The following is an 18,608-nucleotide window of genomic DNA, read 5'->3' as shown; positions in this document are numbered from 1 at the left end:
ATACAGTATGTATTTTTTGTGACTGGTTTATTTTGCTCAACATTGTTTCTAAGATTTATTCTTGTAGTGGCATAGAGTTAGACATTGTTTTTTCCCATTGTTGTAGAGTATTCCATTGTGTGACTACACCACAATTTATTTATCAATTTTGTTTTTGATGAGCATTTAGATAATTTCCAGTTTGGGGGCTATACAAAGAGTGCTGTTATAAACAACCAGAACGTGTCTTTTGGTACAAATATGTACACATTTCTGTTGGGTACATGCTTATGAATGGAATTGCTGGGTCATTTGCATATTATCGTCTTAGTAAATTATCTCTGAACTTTGATACTCAATACAATAGATACAAAAATTATCTATTGAAGCAGAACACTGGCTCTGGTATTAGACAGCTTGGGTTAAATCTATTTACTCGTTATATGACGAGAGTGTTAGTTAACCTCTCCCCATCTTTGCACTGGTGGTAATCATAACACCTATCTCTATATATTAGCTCTATCTATTAGCTCCACAAATGTTAGTTGCTGTTATTTTCATTATTGACAATTCAGTTTGTCTCAAAATAAGAGCTGGTATGAGTATTCACCTTAGACTAGAAAGTGATCATTGGCAAAGAATTTTATTTCCAGGACTTTATACTATAGAAATAGAAATGCAGATGAAGATTGATGTGAAAGAATGCTAGCTCTAGCATTATTTATAAAAGCAAAATAAATGGGAGGAGGAAACAAATTAAAACTCAAAATATGATACAATACTAAGCAGCGATTAAAAGTAATGTATCAGAAAAAATATATAGTGACAAAAGTAAATGTTTATGACATCATAAAAGTGAAAAAGCTGGCACTCAAAAAGCTATAAAAATTTTGGTTAAAAAATGAAAGCTAGATGAAAATACATAAAACGTTTGTAGTCATGCAATCTCTCTATTTCAAAGCCATGCAAATTTAAGAATGTGGGACAAATGCATCATATATTGTAATAGTAGTGATTTGCATGAATTTATTCTTTTTCCTGGTGCAACTGGCTTACAGCTCTTTTAAATTATTGAATAATTAAGTAAATATCTTTGGTAATGGAATAGAAGAAAAACTCATTAGTGCCCTTAAAAACTACCAGATTGAGGGGATGGCCCCGTGGCTGAGTGGTTAAGCTCGCGCGCTCCGCTGCAGGCGGCCCAGTGTTTCGTCGGTTTGAATCCTGGGCGCGGACATGGCACTGCTCGTCAGACCACGCTGAGGCAGCGTCCCACATGCCACAACTAGAGGAACCCACAACGAAGAATACACAACTATGTACCGGGGGGCTTTGGGGAGAAAAAGGAAAAAATAAAATCTTTAAAAAAAAAAAAACAAAAAACTACCAGATTGAAATGACAGTTAATCTTACGATTTTTTAAAAACCTCATTTGGTACCCACCATGTACCAATGTGGGACAAGATTGAGGAGCATGGTGATATTTGAGAGCATAAGGTCATAATTCCAATTGGCCTTAATTAGTCTCTAAAGTGACCAATAAGCATGCAAATGTAATTCAAGGTCTCTGCTGTGTGTGAAAGCACTGAGGCAGCGGAAGGCTCAAAAGATGAAATAAAGGAATGACATAATATTCCAGTTAAAATGCAAACGCAGTTCCAAGATGTTACTGCCGCCATCCCATAAGCCCTTTGTATTTTTTAATTTACTACCTACAGGTAACAGTGCCAAAGTAAATTTTTTTTGAATATTCACTAGATCAGTGCTACTTAAAGTGCTTGTCAATGAACTGGTTGTTTCCAATTGGCAATGACATAAAGAGCTTGAGCCAGAACATAAATCAATTCACTACTTCTTTAGAGAAAGCCTTTGCTATTCAAAAAACAAAGTCAGCTGGATTCAACCGGTGTGCTTAGTGATGTAGTTGTCTTACATTCAGATACAAGCTCTTTATCTCCTTGCCAACCTGCAGAAGTTTTAATGGTGATCAGACCAAACTCTTACTAGCACAGCATTCGGTCTTACCACTACAATGCTTAAAACTCTCCAAAGTCTTTATGTGGCACTGAGTCATGAGGCCAAAATCTTAATTGTGGCCTACTAGACCAACACAATTTGATCCCTGTCTATCTGTCCAAACTCATCTTGCCCTCACGCTCCATGTTCCAACCACACTGTCCTCTTCTTGTTCCTTGAATTCTCCAACTCAAGTCTGACACTTCTCTTCCCTCGACCTCAGACTATTCTCTCATTTTGTCAAGTGAGTAGTTCTCATCGTTTAGGTCTCAGTTTAAATGTCACATCTTCGGAGACAACTCTCCTAAACATCCAACCTGAACTAGACCTCCTGGGTTGTTTATTCTCTATCACTTTCTCTGTCTTAGTTTTTCACAGTGCATAGATAGCACTCTGAAGTTATCCTTTCATATATTTAATTATTTGCTATCAATCTCCCTCCAACTCCCATCAGGAAAATATGACCTAGGGTGTCTTGTTCCCTACTGTAGCCCCAGCCCCTAGAAACATACTTGGTAGCCACAGTATGACTGTGAACATATTATGAACATATGACTCACTGAAGGAATATGTATGGTTTTCTCAGAACCCATATTATCATATGTTAAACACTGGTGGCCATAAACCAACTTTCAAAGGCAAAACTTGGACTTGCATAACTTTCTTATTAAAAAAATAATTTGAGCTATCCTATTAATTTCTGTAGGGTTAAATACTGTGCTTTAACAGTGAGCTTTATGCAATTAGGTGAAATTTTATGATATTAGGTCTATTTTATTTAAAGATGAAGATTTGTGAAAAATTTGAAGTGTTTTATCCATTGGATGATGGGACAAACATCAAAAATTACATGACAGATCATTAGCCTAAATAGTCATTTAATTTAAACCAGATGTCTGTATTGAAAAATGAAGAAGCAAAAATATTTAAATGTTTATAAAATGTTATAGACCATTATGCATCTAGATAGTGGAGAAATTAGTGATTTTGCAATATTTTATTTCTTTCCTAGAATTGTTTTTGTTCAGCTACTTTAATATTCATGTATATTTTCAATTATATAGTGTATAAAAATGGGAAACTGCCTATAACAGGGTTTTTATTTTATTGATAAATATCAAGACATTTTATTCCATACGGTACTTGTAACAGAATCTCATCTTGTTTTCCATGCTTAAGCTTGTCTCTGAACACTTGAGATATACACAGAAACAGTTAAAAGAAAGGAGCTGGACAATGAAGTAGGAAAGAATGCTATGGTTATGCAATGTAGCTTTCTAAAGGTATATATACATTCCATAAAAAAACAAAAACAAAACTGCCAATATTTGCTATTAGCCAGAAGAAATTTGGCTCATCCAAAATTTGAATTTGATAGCTATAATTCATAAAAAATACTTTGCGTGTAAATACTTGATGAAATTTTGAAAAGCAAGCATACCTTCTTCAATAGGCTCATATTTTTCAATGATCTCAGAGGCAATAGTTTTAGTCATCTCAACTGAATACTGCTCTTGCGTCAAAAATTGGACCAGATTTTTTTCCAAAAGAATCTTCCGATTTTCAGAATATGTGTTGAAGATCTCAGTAACTTCTTCTCTGTGTGCAATAATTCGATAAATTGATCTAAATTCTTCTATGGTGATTTTTCCTTGCTTCAGCCTGTCATTATCCTACTAAAAAAAAATAACTGGTGGGCTTACATTGTGAATATGAAAAACACACAAAATGAATAACTTAGAGTATTTGCTTAATATATATAGCAACTTATATTTGAAAGAAGATAAATCTTATATTGGATTCTTATTTCAGGCAAAATATATAAAGCTGCGTGAAATGATGCGGAAGTTGAGAAAAAGTCAGTGGGTCCTCACCACTTAAAATCCAGTGGCCACAGTGGGACTGCAAAGAGGTTTGGGAGAAGATGCATATTCTAGGTTGTCTTTCAATTGCACATTTCATTTTTCTATTTCATTCTACTTCGGTACCTTCTTAAAACTATGCCAGACAATATGTATTCCCACACCACTAAGATGCAGCCCGCACACCGTAAATGTCAGGGTAAATCAAAGACGTTCAAGATCACTGTAAACCACAGAAGCTGCCGTAGCTATGTGATATCTTGAGGAAGTGGAATATGCACAATCTTTGAAGGATTTGGGACAGGGATAAAAAAGGTAGCTGCCAAGAAAAAAGGATCTACCTGGCTGTTCTGGAAAATTCATGTTTGAACTTTATGAGAAACACGAAAATGGGCTGGGTCCAGTTCTGAAAAAACAACAGAACCACTGTGAAATCCTGAGTAGGTAAATGACTAGTAAAAGTAGAAGTTTAGTCTGACTCATTGTGCATTACCAGTTGGAAGAGATGGAGAACTGCAGGTAAGGGAACAAAGAAGATGCAACTCTGGTGGGAGGCGATGAGTAGGAACTATAGAACAGGGATCAGGGAAATGATGAAAGAACTCAGAGGATTCAACACATTAAAATTTTAGACGCATGAGGGAGAGAAGTCAGAAATGTCTGGAGTTGGGGAGAGTGGAAGGACTAGTAGATTTATAGTATCACTTACAAATAAAAACTAAGGCATAGGAAGTGCATCTGAGAAGGACATTTAATTTCAAGAAGCTATTTATTTATCTATTAACTTTCCCATTCCATTGTAAACAGCTTGAGCACAAGGAGCATGTGTTTAAGACCCACTGTATTGTGGTAAAAAGCTGACAATTTGTAGACAGAGCTGACATTATATTCTTAGCTCCAAAGTATGTGTGACTTTGGACATATAAATTAAATTCTCAGCTTCATATTCTTCACCTTCAAAATGGGGATAGATAAGACTTCCTATGTCATCAGGTTGCTGTGAGGATTGGAGATATACAATAAATGATAGTTCTAAATATCAATGTATTATTATGTCTTATCTATGTCTACTTGTCTCACGTCATTAGCCCCATTTCACTCATGATTTGTCATAAGATCTTAAGCAATCAATAAAAATCAAAGTGTGCCTGTAATTCCTGAAAAATGTGTTACATAAAATTGTATAAATTAAAAATTGCAATCCTACTGAATATCAGTATACAATAAAATATACGTTATTCACTAAATAATGAAAGTTTTATTACTTTCACGCAAGGTATAAACTTGACCATCTACTATGTTCTCTGGTAACTTGTTTTGTTTTGCTTTTCCCAAAAGATCAAAGTTTTCATCTGACACTAGAAAGAATTAGAGATGTAAAATTAAAGCAAAATTCAACAAATCCAAATAATTGCTATCATTGATCAAACCCAAAGGAAATTCAGTGTTAAAAATTAATCAAATTACCAAAAAACAAAACCCACACATAATAGATGAGAACTGGATCACTGAAGATGGGAAGCTCTAATTTTAGTAGCAACAGAGAAGGAAAAGAAAAGCAACAATGAGTAAGTAATGTTGGAGAAGAAAACATGGGGCCTAATGAACAGAGCATCAGTAGCAGAGCAAGCAGGAAGAGGAAAGCACTGAGCAAGAATGATTCAAATCTGAGTACCCAGGCACATAACAGCATTTACAACTTAGAGTACCAATGTATGAATATCGCCTCTGTAAGGAGAAACTGATCCTCAAAAATCTCATGTAAATTGTCCCCCTCCCACAGGCATGGTAGACCAGGATCTGAACTCCAAAACCACACCAAGAAGCAATGGGAGGAAAGAAAAGTCAATACATCATTACACATATTGACAGTATATATGCAGAAATAAATTGTGTAAAGTGCAAATCTGATCAATTCAACTTCCTCGTAAATTCTCAGTGTGTCTCATTATCTAAAGGATAGAACCCAAATTATGCTGTGTCGCAGCCTAGGCCCTTGAAGACATCTCTGATGGTTTCTGCTCTTATCCTTTTCTTCCTTGCACCCCACACTTTCATACTGAATTAGGTATAAATACCAAGCTGTCTCTTACTATTGGACAGGCTGTTTCTTCTGTCTAGAATACCCTTCTTTTACTTCTTAACCTACTAATTTCTACTAATCCTTGAAAAAGTGTCACGTCCTCTAGAAGTCTTTCTTCATGCCCCTCTGTGTGTCCTCCCAGGCCACATTAGATACTCTCCTCTGGGTTCTTATAAGACTGCACTTTCTTCTATCATAGGGTTTATTACACTGGAATGAAAGCCTTTTTTCTACATCCCTTCTAGAATTGCCTCAGACAGGGATTTTGTCATTTGTTTCTTGTATCCTCAGTACTGAGATATTCAGAACTGCTCCTCACCTAAGCAATTTTATGACTCTGGTGAACTACGTGTACCTAATTGTAAAAAGGAGCTAAGTATCTCTAAACCTGGGGAGAATAGGGAAAGATACTTTTAAATACATAGTACAGAAAATATGCCAAATCTCAGGCTCTGCTCCAGGGAATACTACAGCTTTTAGAAATGTTACATATTAATCCTTTAAAAGTACAACACAAAAGTAATGAAGCCATTTTTCTTCTGTTTAAAAATATGTTCATTACATGGTTATTCTTTATGCGGCATTACAAAAAGAACTTTACCAAACAACTCATTCAATGTTTATATATGACTTAGAATCCCCTTTAAAACCTCATGAACCCCATGAAGGTAGATATTTTCTTCTTTTTATTCCCAATGTCTAGTCCTGGACCTACCCTAGAGCAGGAGCCTAGTGATTATACATTGAAATGAATAGTTGAATATATGAGGATAAAAGAACATATTAAAATAATTCTATTGATAGTCACTCAGAATAGTACACTTTCAGAAAACAGAATTAAAGCTTTCCATGTTGTCACCATTTTCCATTGCTCAGTCTGCTAGTAAAAAGATGAAATGTTCCTTAAAATAAATATCATGAGAAAACTGATCAAAACACAGAATTTGCTTTTAACATAAGATGTAGCATTTTTAAATTGTCTCTGAAAAAACAAAGTATTCAAAATATATTATAGGAAATGACAGGATGTGCAACATTTTTCCCAGACTCTGACATACTGATTTAAACTGCTTTGTAAGTTTTTATTCTCCCTTTCCTTCTTCCCTTTCTTCCTAAGCAAATATATGAGTCAGAAACTAAATTGGGTAATAAGGATGCAAAGGCAACACATTAGCAGCGCCCTCCAGGAGCTCATAGTCTAGAAAAGGAAAGCAGACATAGAAGTGTTATAATGGAAACTTTATAGACCAGGGACACAATAAAGTTGGGCAATTCACCTTAGAGGATAAAAAAGGTGTCTTTGTAGAAAAGGTGATCCTGGAGCTGAGCCTTCAATGATGAGAGGGAAGATGTTTGCCTGAAAGTGGGGAGGAGAAGGGTTTATTCTAGCAGTGGGGATCAGAGTAAATAAACACACGAAGGTATGAAACAAGAATGATCACAGAGGATGTTAGTGAAGCTGTGGTGAACAAAAAGGCTAAAGTCAAAATTGCATCCTAGAGACGTTTGGATGCCACGTGAGACTCTCAGATTTCATTCTCAAACAAGGGGGAGTTACTGATGAGCTTTAATGAGAGAAATTATATAGATTTTTGTTTTAGAAAGATCACTCTGGCAGCTGTACACAAGGCAGATGTTGAGATTAAAAGCAAAGAAACCAGTTTGTAGGACTTCTCACACTTTAATATACATATAAGTCACCAAGAGACTTATAAAAATGTAGTCAGCTTCGATATGTGTAGATTCTACATTTCTAACAAGCTCCCAGGAGATGCAAAAGATGCTGGTCTGAGGACCACACTTTGAGTAGTAAGTAGTTGGAGACCAATTGACTTTGCAAAGGAATGAGATAGACCTTAAAAGATTTAAAAATTTGATGTGGAGGTGAGGTAAAAGGAAGAATCTGGGAATCCCTCCATTTTCTGGCTTGGTTAACTGAGAGAATAGAGCTGCCATCACCAAGAAAAGAAAGGAAGATAGACAGTTTGGGAGGGAAAGATAAGTTTCGTTTTAAGTATATTAAATTTGAAGTATCCAAACAGAGACAGCCAGTAGACAATTGGTCAGGTTGGAAAGGGGGATTGGAATATTATAGAAGAAAATGCAAGAAGGATTTTGGAGTCAGACAGACCCAGACATGGGTCCCTATAGTGGTATGAGATATGAACAAATTATATTGACCTTCTTATCCTCAATATCCTTATGTGTAAAAAGAGGCTAATAATGACTTCCTTGAATGTTTAAGATAATATATACAAAAACCTAATAAGGTGCCTAGAATATGGCATTTGATGAACAAATGCTACCATGCATATGGCTCTGTCGTTTAGGATAGAAAACTTGACATCTGTTCCCAATAAAGTAGTAAATGAAGCCACTGAAAGTCAATAAGCTGGTGACATAGGAGACTCTGGAACTCACCTTCTCACACGAACACACCAAACCCGCAGCTACATATGGAACAATTCCCTCTGAAGGAAATCCAGAGACTAGCTGAGCAAATCCTACATATCAGGCAAATGAGAAAACACCCAGAGGAAATGGGTAGGAGAGGCTGAGACACCATCTCTCCATACACTTCACCCTCAGCATGGTGCCATATAATGGGGAGGGAACTCACAAATCCCATCTTCTCCCTGAGGAGGAAAGGATTTGGACCCAACATCTAGTGCCCCAACTTTAAAGACTTTCACCTGAGAGACAGGACCCCAAAACACCTAGCTCTGAAAGCCACCTGGGGCTTGCATCCACAAGATCCACAACATTAGAGTAAACAAAGAGTTCTTAATGGTTCAGGAGGACGTGTTGTGGCTATGCTCCCAGCACTCAGCACAGACGCAGCAGACTGAAACATCTAGTTTTTCCCTGAAAGAGGCTTATTTGGTTATCTTAAAACTGTAGCCTGAGAGTCACGCTTCTAATTCAACACAGATCTAGGGGCCTACTGAAATCCTCCCCAGAGAGCGGGGAGGCTAGTGGATGCCATCTTCACGCTCTCTGTCTGCCTCACTCCGATCATCAGCATCTCCCTGAAAGAAGCCTGTGCATATATCAGGTGCCCCAGCTTTTGCAGCTGCCGCTTGGGGTGAACCCCTTGGTTGCCTGGCTCTGGTGGCAAATGGAGATTGTGTTTGTGGGTCCCACAGGACTCTTACAAACGAGGAAACAGTTCTTGATTGGCTGTGCCCCAACAGCTCAGCACAGAGACAGCAGAGGCACCCAGCTCCCAGTCTTTATCACAAGAAGGCCTATTTGCGTATCTTGGAGGCTGCAGCTAGAGTCAGACTTCAGGGTTAACACACAACTAGGGGCTAAGTACAGTTCTCTCCAGAGACTTCGTGCTGTCCCTCTGCCTCGCTCTGGGTTGGTGGAGTCTCCCTGGAGGGAGCTTGTGCGCACAAGCTGCTGCCCAGAGGACACAGCCCTTGATAGCCTGGCTCCGTTGGCCAGTGGAACGTGTGCTCACAGGTTCAGCAGACCTGTGACAAACAGAAAGTCCTTGGCTGGCGGCCCCCCTGGGGCTCCTGCAGAGGGGGTGGACAGACACACTCATCTCCTAGTCTTTCCCTGAGAGAAGTCTATTTGCATACTTTCCAAGCTGCTGCCTGAGGTTCCGGCTTCCAAAGGCCTGCATGTAGGTGCTGACTGAGATCCTCCCCCTTGGGACACTGATAGGCCTTGGCACCCTCTCAAAGACTGGGAGGCACTAAGAATAAAGTAGGCTGCTTTGACAATCACAAAGGTTGAAAGACAAGAGCTAGGATGTGGTGCGGCTCAATGATAAAATTCATCTCCTACATAAGGCCTCTCCTTCAAGACTGGGAGATGTGGCCTTCCCCATCAAACTCACAGAAACCAACACAGAGAGCAAAAGACAATGAAGAAACAAAGGAATGTGTTCCAAAAAAAATAACAAGATAAAATCCCCAAAATAGACCTTAAAGAAACAGAGACAAATGATTTACCTGATAAAGAGTTCGAATAACGGTCATAAACAATATGCAGTTTCCTTAAAAAATTAAAAATGGAACTACCATATCATCCAACAATTCCACTTCTTGGTATTTATTTGAAGGAAATGAAATTGTTATCTTCAAGAGATATCTGCACCCCCATATTCATTGCAGCATTATTTACAACAGCCAAGGCATGGAAACAACCCACGGGTCCATCAATAGATAGGTGGATAAAGAAGATGTGTATTATTCAGCCATAAAAAAAGAAGAAATTTCTGTAGTTTGTGACATCATGGGTGGACCTTGAGGGCATTATGTCAAGTGAAATAAGTCAGACAGAGAAAGACAAATACTGTATGATGTCACTTATTTGTGGAACCTAAAAAAAACAAATGCACAGATACAAAGAACAGATTGGTAGTTGTCAGAGGCAAGGGGTGGGGGTGGGGGAAATGGGTGAAGATTGTCAAAAGGTACAAACTTCCAGTTACGTGATAAGCTCTGAAGATGTAATGTACAGCCTGGTGACTAAAGTTAACAATATGGCATTGTATACTCGAAAGTTGCTAAAAGAGTGGTCTTAAAAGTTCTCATTACAAGAAAAAAAATTGTAACTATATGAGGCGATGGATGTTTACTAAACTTATTGTGATGATCATTTCACAACATATACATATATCAAATCATCATGTTGTACTCCTAAAATTAATACAATGTTATATCTCAATTATACCTCAATAGAACTGGGAGAAAAAAGAAAGAGAGTCAACAAGATTGCTCAGGAAGAGTTTGTAAAGTAGAAAAAAAGAAAATGAAGAACTCAACTTTAAGAGGAGAGTAGTAGAAGGGATGATGGCAGGATAGACGTAAAAGGAATGATCAGAAATTTTAAAAGAAAACTAGAAGAGAGTGATGTCATAAAAGTTAAAATAGGTGGAAGCTTAAAAAAAAGAAAGACAAATAAAATGTACAGAGAGGCTAACCATTGGATTTAGCATTTTAGAAATGAAGAGGAGTTCGAGATAGTTGTGAAGGCAAATGTTATTGCAATGGATCATTGAAGAAGTGCAGAAAGAAATGTAAAGGTTTCTTTCTGTTTATCTGCTAAAAGAGAGAAAGTAACATTTAGAAGACGATATGGTGCTATTTCAGATAAGATTAAAAATAAGCTTAGACTGTGGAGGACCAACTAAGGTAGGAAATCAGAAACTAAAGGAACACCCAAACGAAAATATAAGTGGCTGAATTGACCCAAGTTGCAGATTTGTAGGGCAGAGGCAACAGAGAAATATTCTACCTCATTCCTCTGCCTTTTAACTTCCAACCCATTCTACACTGCTGCCAGATTTATCCTAAAATATGCAATATTTCCCTACTCAAAAAATTTCAATGGCTACCTGTTGCCTACAAAAGTAAATCCAAATTCCAAGGCCTACCCTTCAGGATTTCTATCACCTGGTCATAACTGGCACCTGCAGCTATGTCTCACCTTCATGCATTGTCTACTCAGGTCATGAGGGATTACCTTTTATTCCCCAAGCACTTCTTGCACTGTACTCTGTATATATGGCTTCTCCTTCCTCTAGGCCCAGCAAGAAAGCCACCATGGCATCTTTCATAAAAGCCCAAGTTAGAGTCTCTGTCTTCTCAAATTCTCTGTTAGAATTACCTATGAGATTTATTATAATCCGCTTATAAAATTGCAATTTCTACATTTCTTTTCCTCCTTATGAGAGAGACAACACTTTATTCGCTTTTTACAATGCACAGTTTCTAACAGAGTGCTATGCACATACTGTAGGATTAATAATGATTGTGAACTACATACAGAATTTGAAGATTTCAAGTAAGTCCTATAAGAATATAAATTCTTGGAGCTGGCCCCATGGCCTAGTGGTTAAGTTTGGCATGCTCTGCTTTGGCAGCCCGGGTTCGGATCCTGGATGCAAACCTACACCACTCGTCAGAGGCCAAGCTGTGGCAGCAACCCACATACAAAATAGAGGAAGATTGGCACAGATGTTAGCTCAGCGACAATCTTCTTCAAGCAAAAAGAGGCAGATTGGCCACAGATGTTAGCTCAGTGCAAATCTTCCTCAGCAAAAAAAAAAAAATATATATATATATATACAAATTCTTGAAATGAAAAAGTATACTATTTCATACTCAACAAACAATTAGAGTGTGATCTAAGACTAGCTATGTATATTGAAATGACACATAATATTTGCTACAAAATATCTTACATGTTACAGATTAAAGATAATAAATGAAATAAATATTTTTTAATAAAGGGATTAAAAAAATCAGAGAATTGCTACTCAACTCATGACAATAATTAATTTTGTAATATAAAGTTTAAAATATTTTGCCATGGCTATAAAGTTATGTGTTCTTTCTTCAAATTTCATAATAAAACATTTACCTTGTAAGAAAATAAATTCATGTCAGAATTTATGTCAGCTTCTTAAGAAATAAATAACTGTAATGCAATTTTCTATATTTTTTGAACAATTGTGATTGATGTGGCTTCAACTAATGCTTATTGATGCCTACTTTTGCCAAGACTGGTACTAGATACATCCACAAATAGTATCTTATTTAATATCCAGAACAATTCTGCAAGACAACTATATTAGTATCCCCATCCTGCAGATTAAGACGTTTGCTCAGAGAGATTTCTGACTTGCCAAGCACTACACAGCTAGGATCTCGTAGAGTGAAGAGTCTCCATGCCCATTTGAGCTTGCCAATAACAACAGCCCTGCGACACTGGAAGATTTTGGTCACCAAAATAAGATTCGTTGTGATTCATTTTATTTATTCTGGCTAAAAAGTAGATCCAGGAAATGTGGAAAGATTAGCAACAAAGTTGAGGTAAAAGATTAGGATGTTTTAGAAGCTTAATCTTCAGCTAGCCAGAAAATTCAGTTGACCAATACACCTTCCCTAAGTATTCTATTTAACCAACATTTTAATGCACATACAGAAATTTAGCCTAAGGCAACAAAGTGTTATCTACTAGAGGGCCTAGCGGAAATATTTTAGTATATAAAAATGGTTTATCATGATCGTCAGCCTTGTTTATATGTAATATATGCTTCAAAGTATTTGAGGTCATTTTAAAGAGGTTTTTGAAGTATTCTAAGCAACCTCTGTGCCTCTAATTTTTATAATTAACATTATTTTCATAGCCACTCCAAAAAGGTTTTGCTAAATGGAGTAGACCTTTGACCCTGCTATGTCCAAGTAATCGTAAATTTCAATTAATGAGCTATTTCTTCACTTATTCTAACTGTGGAGCATTTTAAATATGGCATGCATTTTACTCAAGTGCATTTTAAACAGATATCTCTATCATGCAGATAACTCAAAGCAACCTGACAATCACTGAATAAGATTCACAATATTTCACATTTGATACAGATTTAATTTATGTCTATCTATATATTGTGTTGACCGTGAATTTTATTAAACTAGAAAGCACATAGCTGTTTCTCCCTTTGGGCGATACCAGTGGGGGAAAATTCTGTATGTAAAGGTCTTTCACAAAAACTTGTGTTCTTCAGGTGTGACATTAGACATGAACTGAAGAAAATTCTGATAGCTGATGGCAGCATCCGCTACTTGAATTCATAGAAACAGCTCTGAAATGTCTGCCTTTTACTGCAGTCTCCTGAGAAGCACCGCTTTTCTTTTTTGAACTTCCTCTTTGTGGTTTGTAAACGTGAGGGGGTTAAATCTTATCGAGAAGAGTGCTTGTTGGGAGGCAATTCTCCACGGTCTCCTACGTTTCTGCACATTTCTGAAGAGGCACCAATGCCTTTCTTCAGGACTAGCTTTTCAAGGATGTTTGCCTAATGAGGAGATAGTACCTCCCTCCAGAGAAGAAGGTTTGCTCACTGTCTATGATAAAGATAAGGACACTGGCCACGGCAAAGATCAGACAGGCTTATGCCAATAAAAGATCTGGATTCCTTAAGCTTGAGGTTGCTCTCCGGTAATGTAACCGCTGCTTGTGCATGTGTCACCTAGCCCTCCTTACAGCACACTTTGGAAAGTGGGGCTTGGAGAAATGGCATCAAAATGCTAATACTCTGGCAATTGCTATTTTTATGAGTAACAAGCTGTCTTTCCCTTCTGAACTGGAAACCTGCTTCTGCCAACATCCACGAAATCTATCAGGGTAACTGGTTAGCCTGCAAGTAAGGTAACACAAGCTTCCTAGTTTGTGTTAGTGGTAACAATTTCAACACAGATTGTGTTATCTGGCTACTCATTTTCAAAAAACAAAATTATATTCAGGATCTCTAGCTTCCTTACTATCTAAATTGGCCAGTCTAGTATTCTTGCCTGATTTGCCAAGAAATTTGTCATCTTCCTAGTCCAAAATCCAGCTAAACACGTGGCTTTTTCTTGTTTTATTCATGATCTTTCCCTCTGTCCTCTAGGGCAGAATTGAGCCAGGTTCCCTTCCTATTAGCTCTTCTTTAAATAAAGAACTTTTGGCATGATTTTCTACTTTGAGATGAGTAAAATACAATTTTTCTCAAGATTACCCATTCCTTCTATAAATCGCTAACATCCAATCCATTCACCATTTCATCATTTATATGATTTTGATCTAAGTGTGACCAGTTCTAATTTGATGTGAAAATTCCTGGATACTCAGCAGACTGTTCTAAACTAATAACCTAGTATTATTTCAAATTTTATCAACAGCTCATTTCACTTCCTCCCTAAATTCTCTCCATCTTGATTATGTTTGTTTAGCATAGTTAAAGCCTCTAATTCTTTTTTTTCCCTAAGGATTGGCACCTGAGCTAACATTAGTTGCCAATCTTCTTTTTTGTTCTTCTTCTTCTTCTCCCCAAAGACCCCCCAGTACATAGTTGTATGTTCTACTTGTGGTCCTTTAGGTTGTGCTATGTGGGACTCCGCCTCAGCATGGCCTGATTAGTGGTGCCATGTCCGCGCCCAGGATCCGAACTGGCGAAATCCCAGGCCACTGAAACTGAGTATGAGAACTTAACCACTTGGCCACTGGGTCATCCCCCCATTTAATTCTTAAAAGACTAATTTTTCATATGTATTTTCTGCAGAGAGCATCCAAGTAGCTATCGACATTTCCCTCTATGGGATTAAGTCCTTCCAAGGGTGGGACAGGCAGGGGGCGGATATCATCTCACCTTAAAAATACTTTTCACATGAATATAATTGCACCGAATATTTAATTTTTCAAGTAATTTCTGAGTTTTTTCTAGGTTAATCTTTCCACCTCTAAAGTCATCCCGAATCATCGACAAAAACCACGTATGAGCACAAAAAAAGCAGTTAAGGAAATTCTCACAGAAAGTTATTAGTATTTAATATACCTAAAGAAATATTTGATCTCTCTTCAGCTTAATGTTTTTATTTTTAAAGGAAAGTCTATCTCGTGCTTAAATGAAGAGACAGTTCTGTGATAAATAGTATCTAAAACAAGATTAAGTAAGTACCAATCTGTAATAAAGGTATGAAAAAGAGTAACACAATAGAAACTACAGGAAAAGAATAACAACCAATGTTGAGAACTCAAGTTATTACTTGGGAAATATAGTCTATTGCCTGAAGGCCTGGAATTGGGAGGTAGGTGGACTTATCTCCCTGTCACTTAAGATTTCTCAGCTTCAGTTTCCTTATCTGAAAAGTGGGCAAATTAATACCTGGTAAAGATGAGAGCATTGAATGAGTTCATAATATATCATTGAACACAGCTTCTGTTGGTGAGTGTTCAATACATAGTAACCTATTTATTGTCTGATATTACTACCACTCCATTAACCAAATGTCCAGCTATACACGTGACCATAAAAGCAACATTTTAAGCACCATCAAAAAGGGTTAAAAATGCCATGGTGAGCAAACACTGGGCATGAGAGAGAAAACTAAAATAATCAAGGTTACATATTATATACAGATAAACTACAAAAATTAGGACACTTCAGTTTTAAAAATGGAGGTTGAGAAGAATTAATATGACAATATTATGAAATTATGAAAAGTACTGGTAAAAATTCTTCAAAAATCCACTCGATGTCAGATTGCTAGAACTAACGAGAAGCCCTTAAATTGAATGGCTATGACTTAATAGGGCAAAGCTCATGTTCATAGAAGAAAAAGACACAGGAAGCCAGGAAAACTCAGAAAACCTCAGGACAGATATAGAAGGAAGCCGTTTATACTTAAATGAGAGAAACTTAAGTTTAGCACTCCTCAAAAGAAAAGTTGAGAAGAGACGCAAGAGAAGGAGCTAAATCGAAAAAAGAAGAAGAGGAATAGAAAGGCTTTCTGAGTGGATATTTGTTCTCCATATTTTCATGACCTGCTGTTCCGTTTCTCCTTGCTTAGAAGTCTCTCCTCTTTCGGTGTTGTCATGGGTTCCAAATGTAATTAACTTTACCCCTTTGTAGGAAGGGAATTTCTTGATCGTCATCGGCTGTTGCTTTTCTAGAGAGAAAGCAGAGAACACACAGGTTGTTTGTTGTCTTTGTTCTTTGGAGTTAGCTCGAATTTAAATCCCATAGAAACCACACGCAAGATATGGTCCCTGTGCTCTACCGCCCTTGAAACTTTCAGGCTTATTGTTTATATTCTGACCATCTTCAAACCTACAATGCTTATAAGTGCAGCATCCCTTGCTGTCTGGCATTTTTTCCATAAACTGCCATCATATCTCATCCTATTTTTGCTATTTTGTTTAAACCCCTCAAACCTTTCAGCATAACATACTTCCAGTGGGTTTGGGGCAGCTAGGCAGCCATTCTGAGGGTCTGAGTACAAATCAATGCCACCATGGCCCCTCAAGGTCCAAAGTGCTGCCATAGACTCTCTAGAAACTCTGGGCTGCCTCTCTAGATCTCTCACAACATATAAAGCACACATGGACACACCACTTTTGAAGAAGGCTGTTCAGGAAGCTAAGTTCTTAAAATCTTCAAAATGCACATAGCTGGTTGGCTGGGCACCACGCTGTCAGGTGACCGTCATATTTTTCTTTTGGTCTGAACACCCATTGTGATATCATTGAAAGTTCCACACTTCATAGAGAAAGCTTCTTTATGACTTCATCAGGAGACTCAGAGCCTGCCAGACAACTAGTTTTCATGGCTAGACACAGTAATCTTAAGCTTGAACGTTTAACACCTTGATGGGAAAGGTGTCTCATGGAATGTTTTCTCATCCTTTGAACACTATTTATTTCAGAAGCTTTGCTTCTGCTGCAACCAAACATGTCACTTAAGATTCTGAGTAGGAAAGAGAAAGAAAGAGTAGTTCGCAGACTGTTAATACAGGCTCCTCCAGGGGAATTTTTAAATGCCTTTGATGATCTCTGTCTGCTTGTCCGTGATGAAAAACTTATGCACTATCAAGGTGAGTGTGCAGGCCACCAGCACTGCCAAAAATATTCTGTACCACTCTTCATCGATGGAAATCCAGTCCTCTTGTCTCATCACAATGTAGTGGGCGACTACCGATTTTTTGACTATCAAAGCAAACTTTCTTTCAGATTCAATCTGCTTCAAAACCAGTTAAAAGACATCCAAAGTCATGGTATCTTTCGGAATGAGACGGAATACCTGAGAAATGTTGTCCTGTGCGCCTTAAAGCTGTATGTGCATGAGCACTATCCACAAGGAAATTGCAACGTGCTGAGAAAAACTGTGAAAAGTAAGGAGTTCTTGATAGCTTGCATTGAGAATCACAATTATGGAACAGATTGCTGGAATGGCCTTTGGCAATCTAAGTGGATTTTCCAGATACATCCATTTCTAACCCAAGTGACAGGAAGAATTTTTGTGCAAGCTCACTTCTTCCAGTATGTCAACTTACATATTGTCATCTCCAAGGACCTGAAAGAAAGCTTGGAAATAGTTAACCAAGCTCAACTGGCTATACATTTTTCAAGGCTTGTGGAAGAGCAAGAAAGTAAATTTCAAGCTGCAGTATCTGAAGAATTACAGGAGCTATCGAATGACGTCCTGAGAAAAATTCTACGAAGAGATCTTCCAGTGACCCGCACTCTTATCGACTGGCAGCGGATACTCTCTGACTTGAATCTGGTGATGTATCCTGAACTAGGATATGTCATTTATTCAAAAAGTGTGTTATGCAACTGCATAATATAAACGATTTGCTCCTGGTAATTGTCTTGACCTCATTTAGTTGTATTTCTGGGGAGTGGTTATTTTCCTAACGTTGAGAAGCCACTAGAGAGACCTAGAACTTGAAAACGCAAGTTTAAATTAGGGAAGAGTGTAGCAAGTAATTCTACTCAGGGAATATTTGCCAATAAGGCATAAAAAAGGTGATGGAAATGTGTTTCATGGTAGTGATCTTCATAAAGCCAGACGCATTTATTAGAACCTAAAATAGCTTTATAAAATGTGGCACCCTTGAAGTAGCCAGACCTGTGGTCTAGTGGTTAAGATTCAGTGCTCTCACTGCCACAGTCCGGGTTCATTTCCTGGTCAGGGAACCATACCCTCCATCTGTTGGTTGTCATACTGTGGCGGCTGTGTGTTGCTGTGGTGCTGAAAGCTATGCCACCAGTATTTCAAATACCAGCAAGTTCACCCATGATGGACAGGTTTCAGTGGAGCTTCCAGACTAGACAAAGAAGAAGGACCTGGCCACCCACTTCCAAAAAATTGACCATGAAAACCCTATGAA

General features: G+C 37.7%; 2 protein-coding genes across 2 annotated transcripts in view; one reads left to right on the top strand and one right to left on the bottom strand.

Annotated features, from left to right (window-relative positions):
* Positions 1 to 15,202, bottom strand: part of PLCZ1 (phospholipase C zeta 1) — a 39,117-nt gene extending 23,915 nt beyond the window's left edge. The window contains exons 1-2 of the mRNA XM_046666377.1: positions 15,086 to 15,202; positions 3,437 to 3,668 (exon numbers count right to left, since the gene is read on the bottom strand). Coding sequence (XP_046522333.1) covers positions 3,437 to 3,668; positions 15,086 to 15,196 — 343 coding nt within the window. The 5' untranslated portion in view covers positions 15,197 to 15,202. The remainder of the gene's footprint in view (positions 1 to 3,436; positions 3,669 to 15,085) is intronic.
* Positions 15,203 to 17,167: 1,965 nt separating this feature from the next.
* On the top strand, positions 17,168 to 18,064 carry CAPZA3 (capping actin protein of muscle Z-line subunit alpha 3). The gene has a single exon (XM_046655367.1). The coding sequence runs from the start codon at positions 17,168 to 17,170 to the stop codon at positions 18,062 to 18,064; it is 897 nt and encodes a 298-aa protein (XP_046511323.1).
* The last annotated feature ends 544 nt before the right edge of the window (positions 18,065 to 18,608 follow it).

The sequence above is a fragment of the Equus quagga genome, chromosome 1, assembly GCF_021613505.1.
Source record: "Equus quagga isolate Etosha38 chromosome 1, UCLA_HA_Equagga_1.0, whole genome shotgun sequence".
NCBI lineage: Eukaryota > Metazoa > Chordata > Mammalia > Perissodactyla > Equidae > Equus > Equus quagga.
This window is presented reverse-complemented; position numbering and strand designations above follow the sequence as displayed.

Coding starts and splice junctions, on each gene's coding strand:
- CAPZA3 (XM_046655367.1), top strand. CDS start 17,168: ATGTCACTTAAGATTCTGAGTAGGAAAGAGAAAGAAAGAGTAGTTCGC.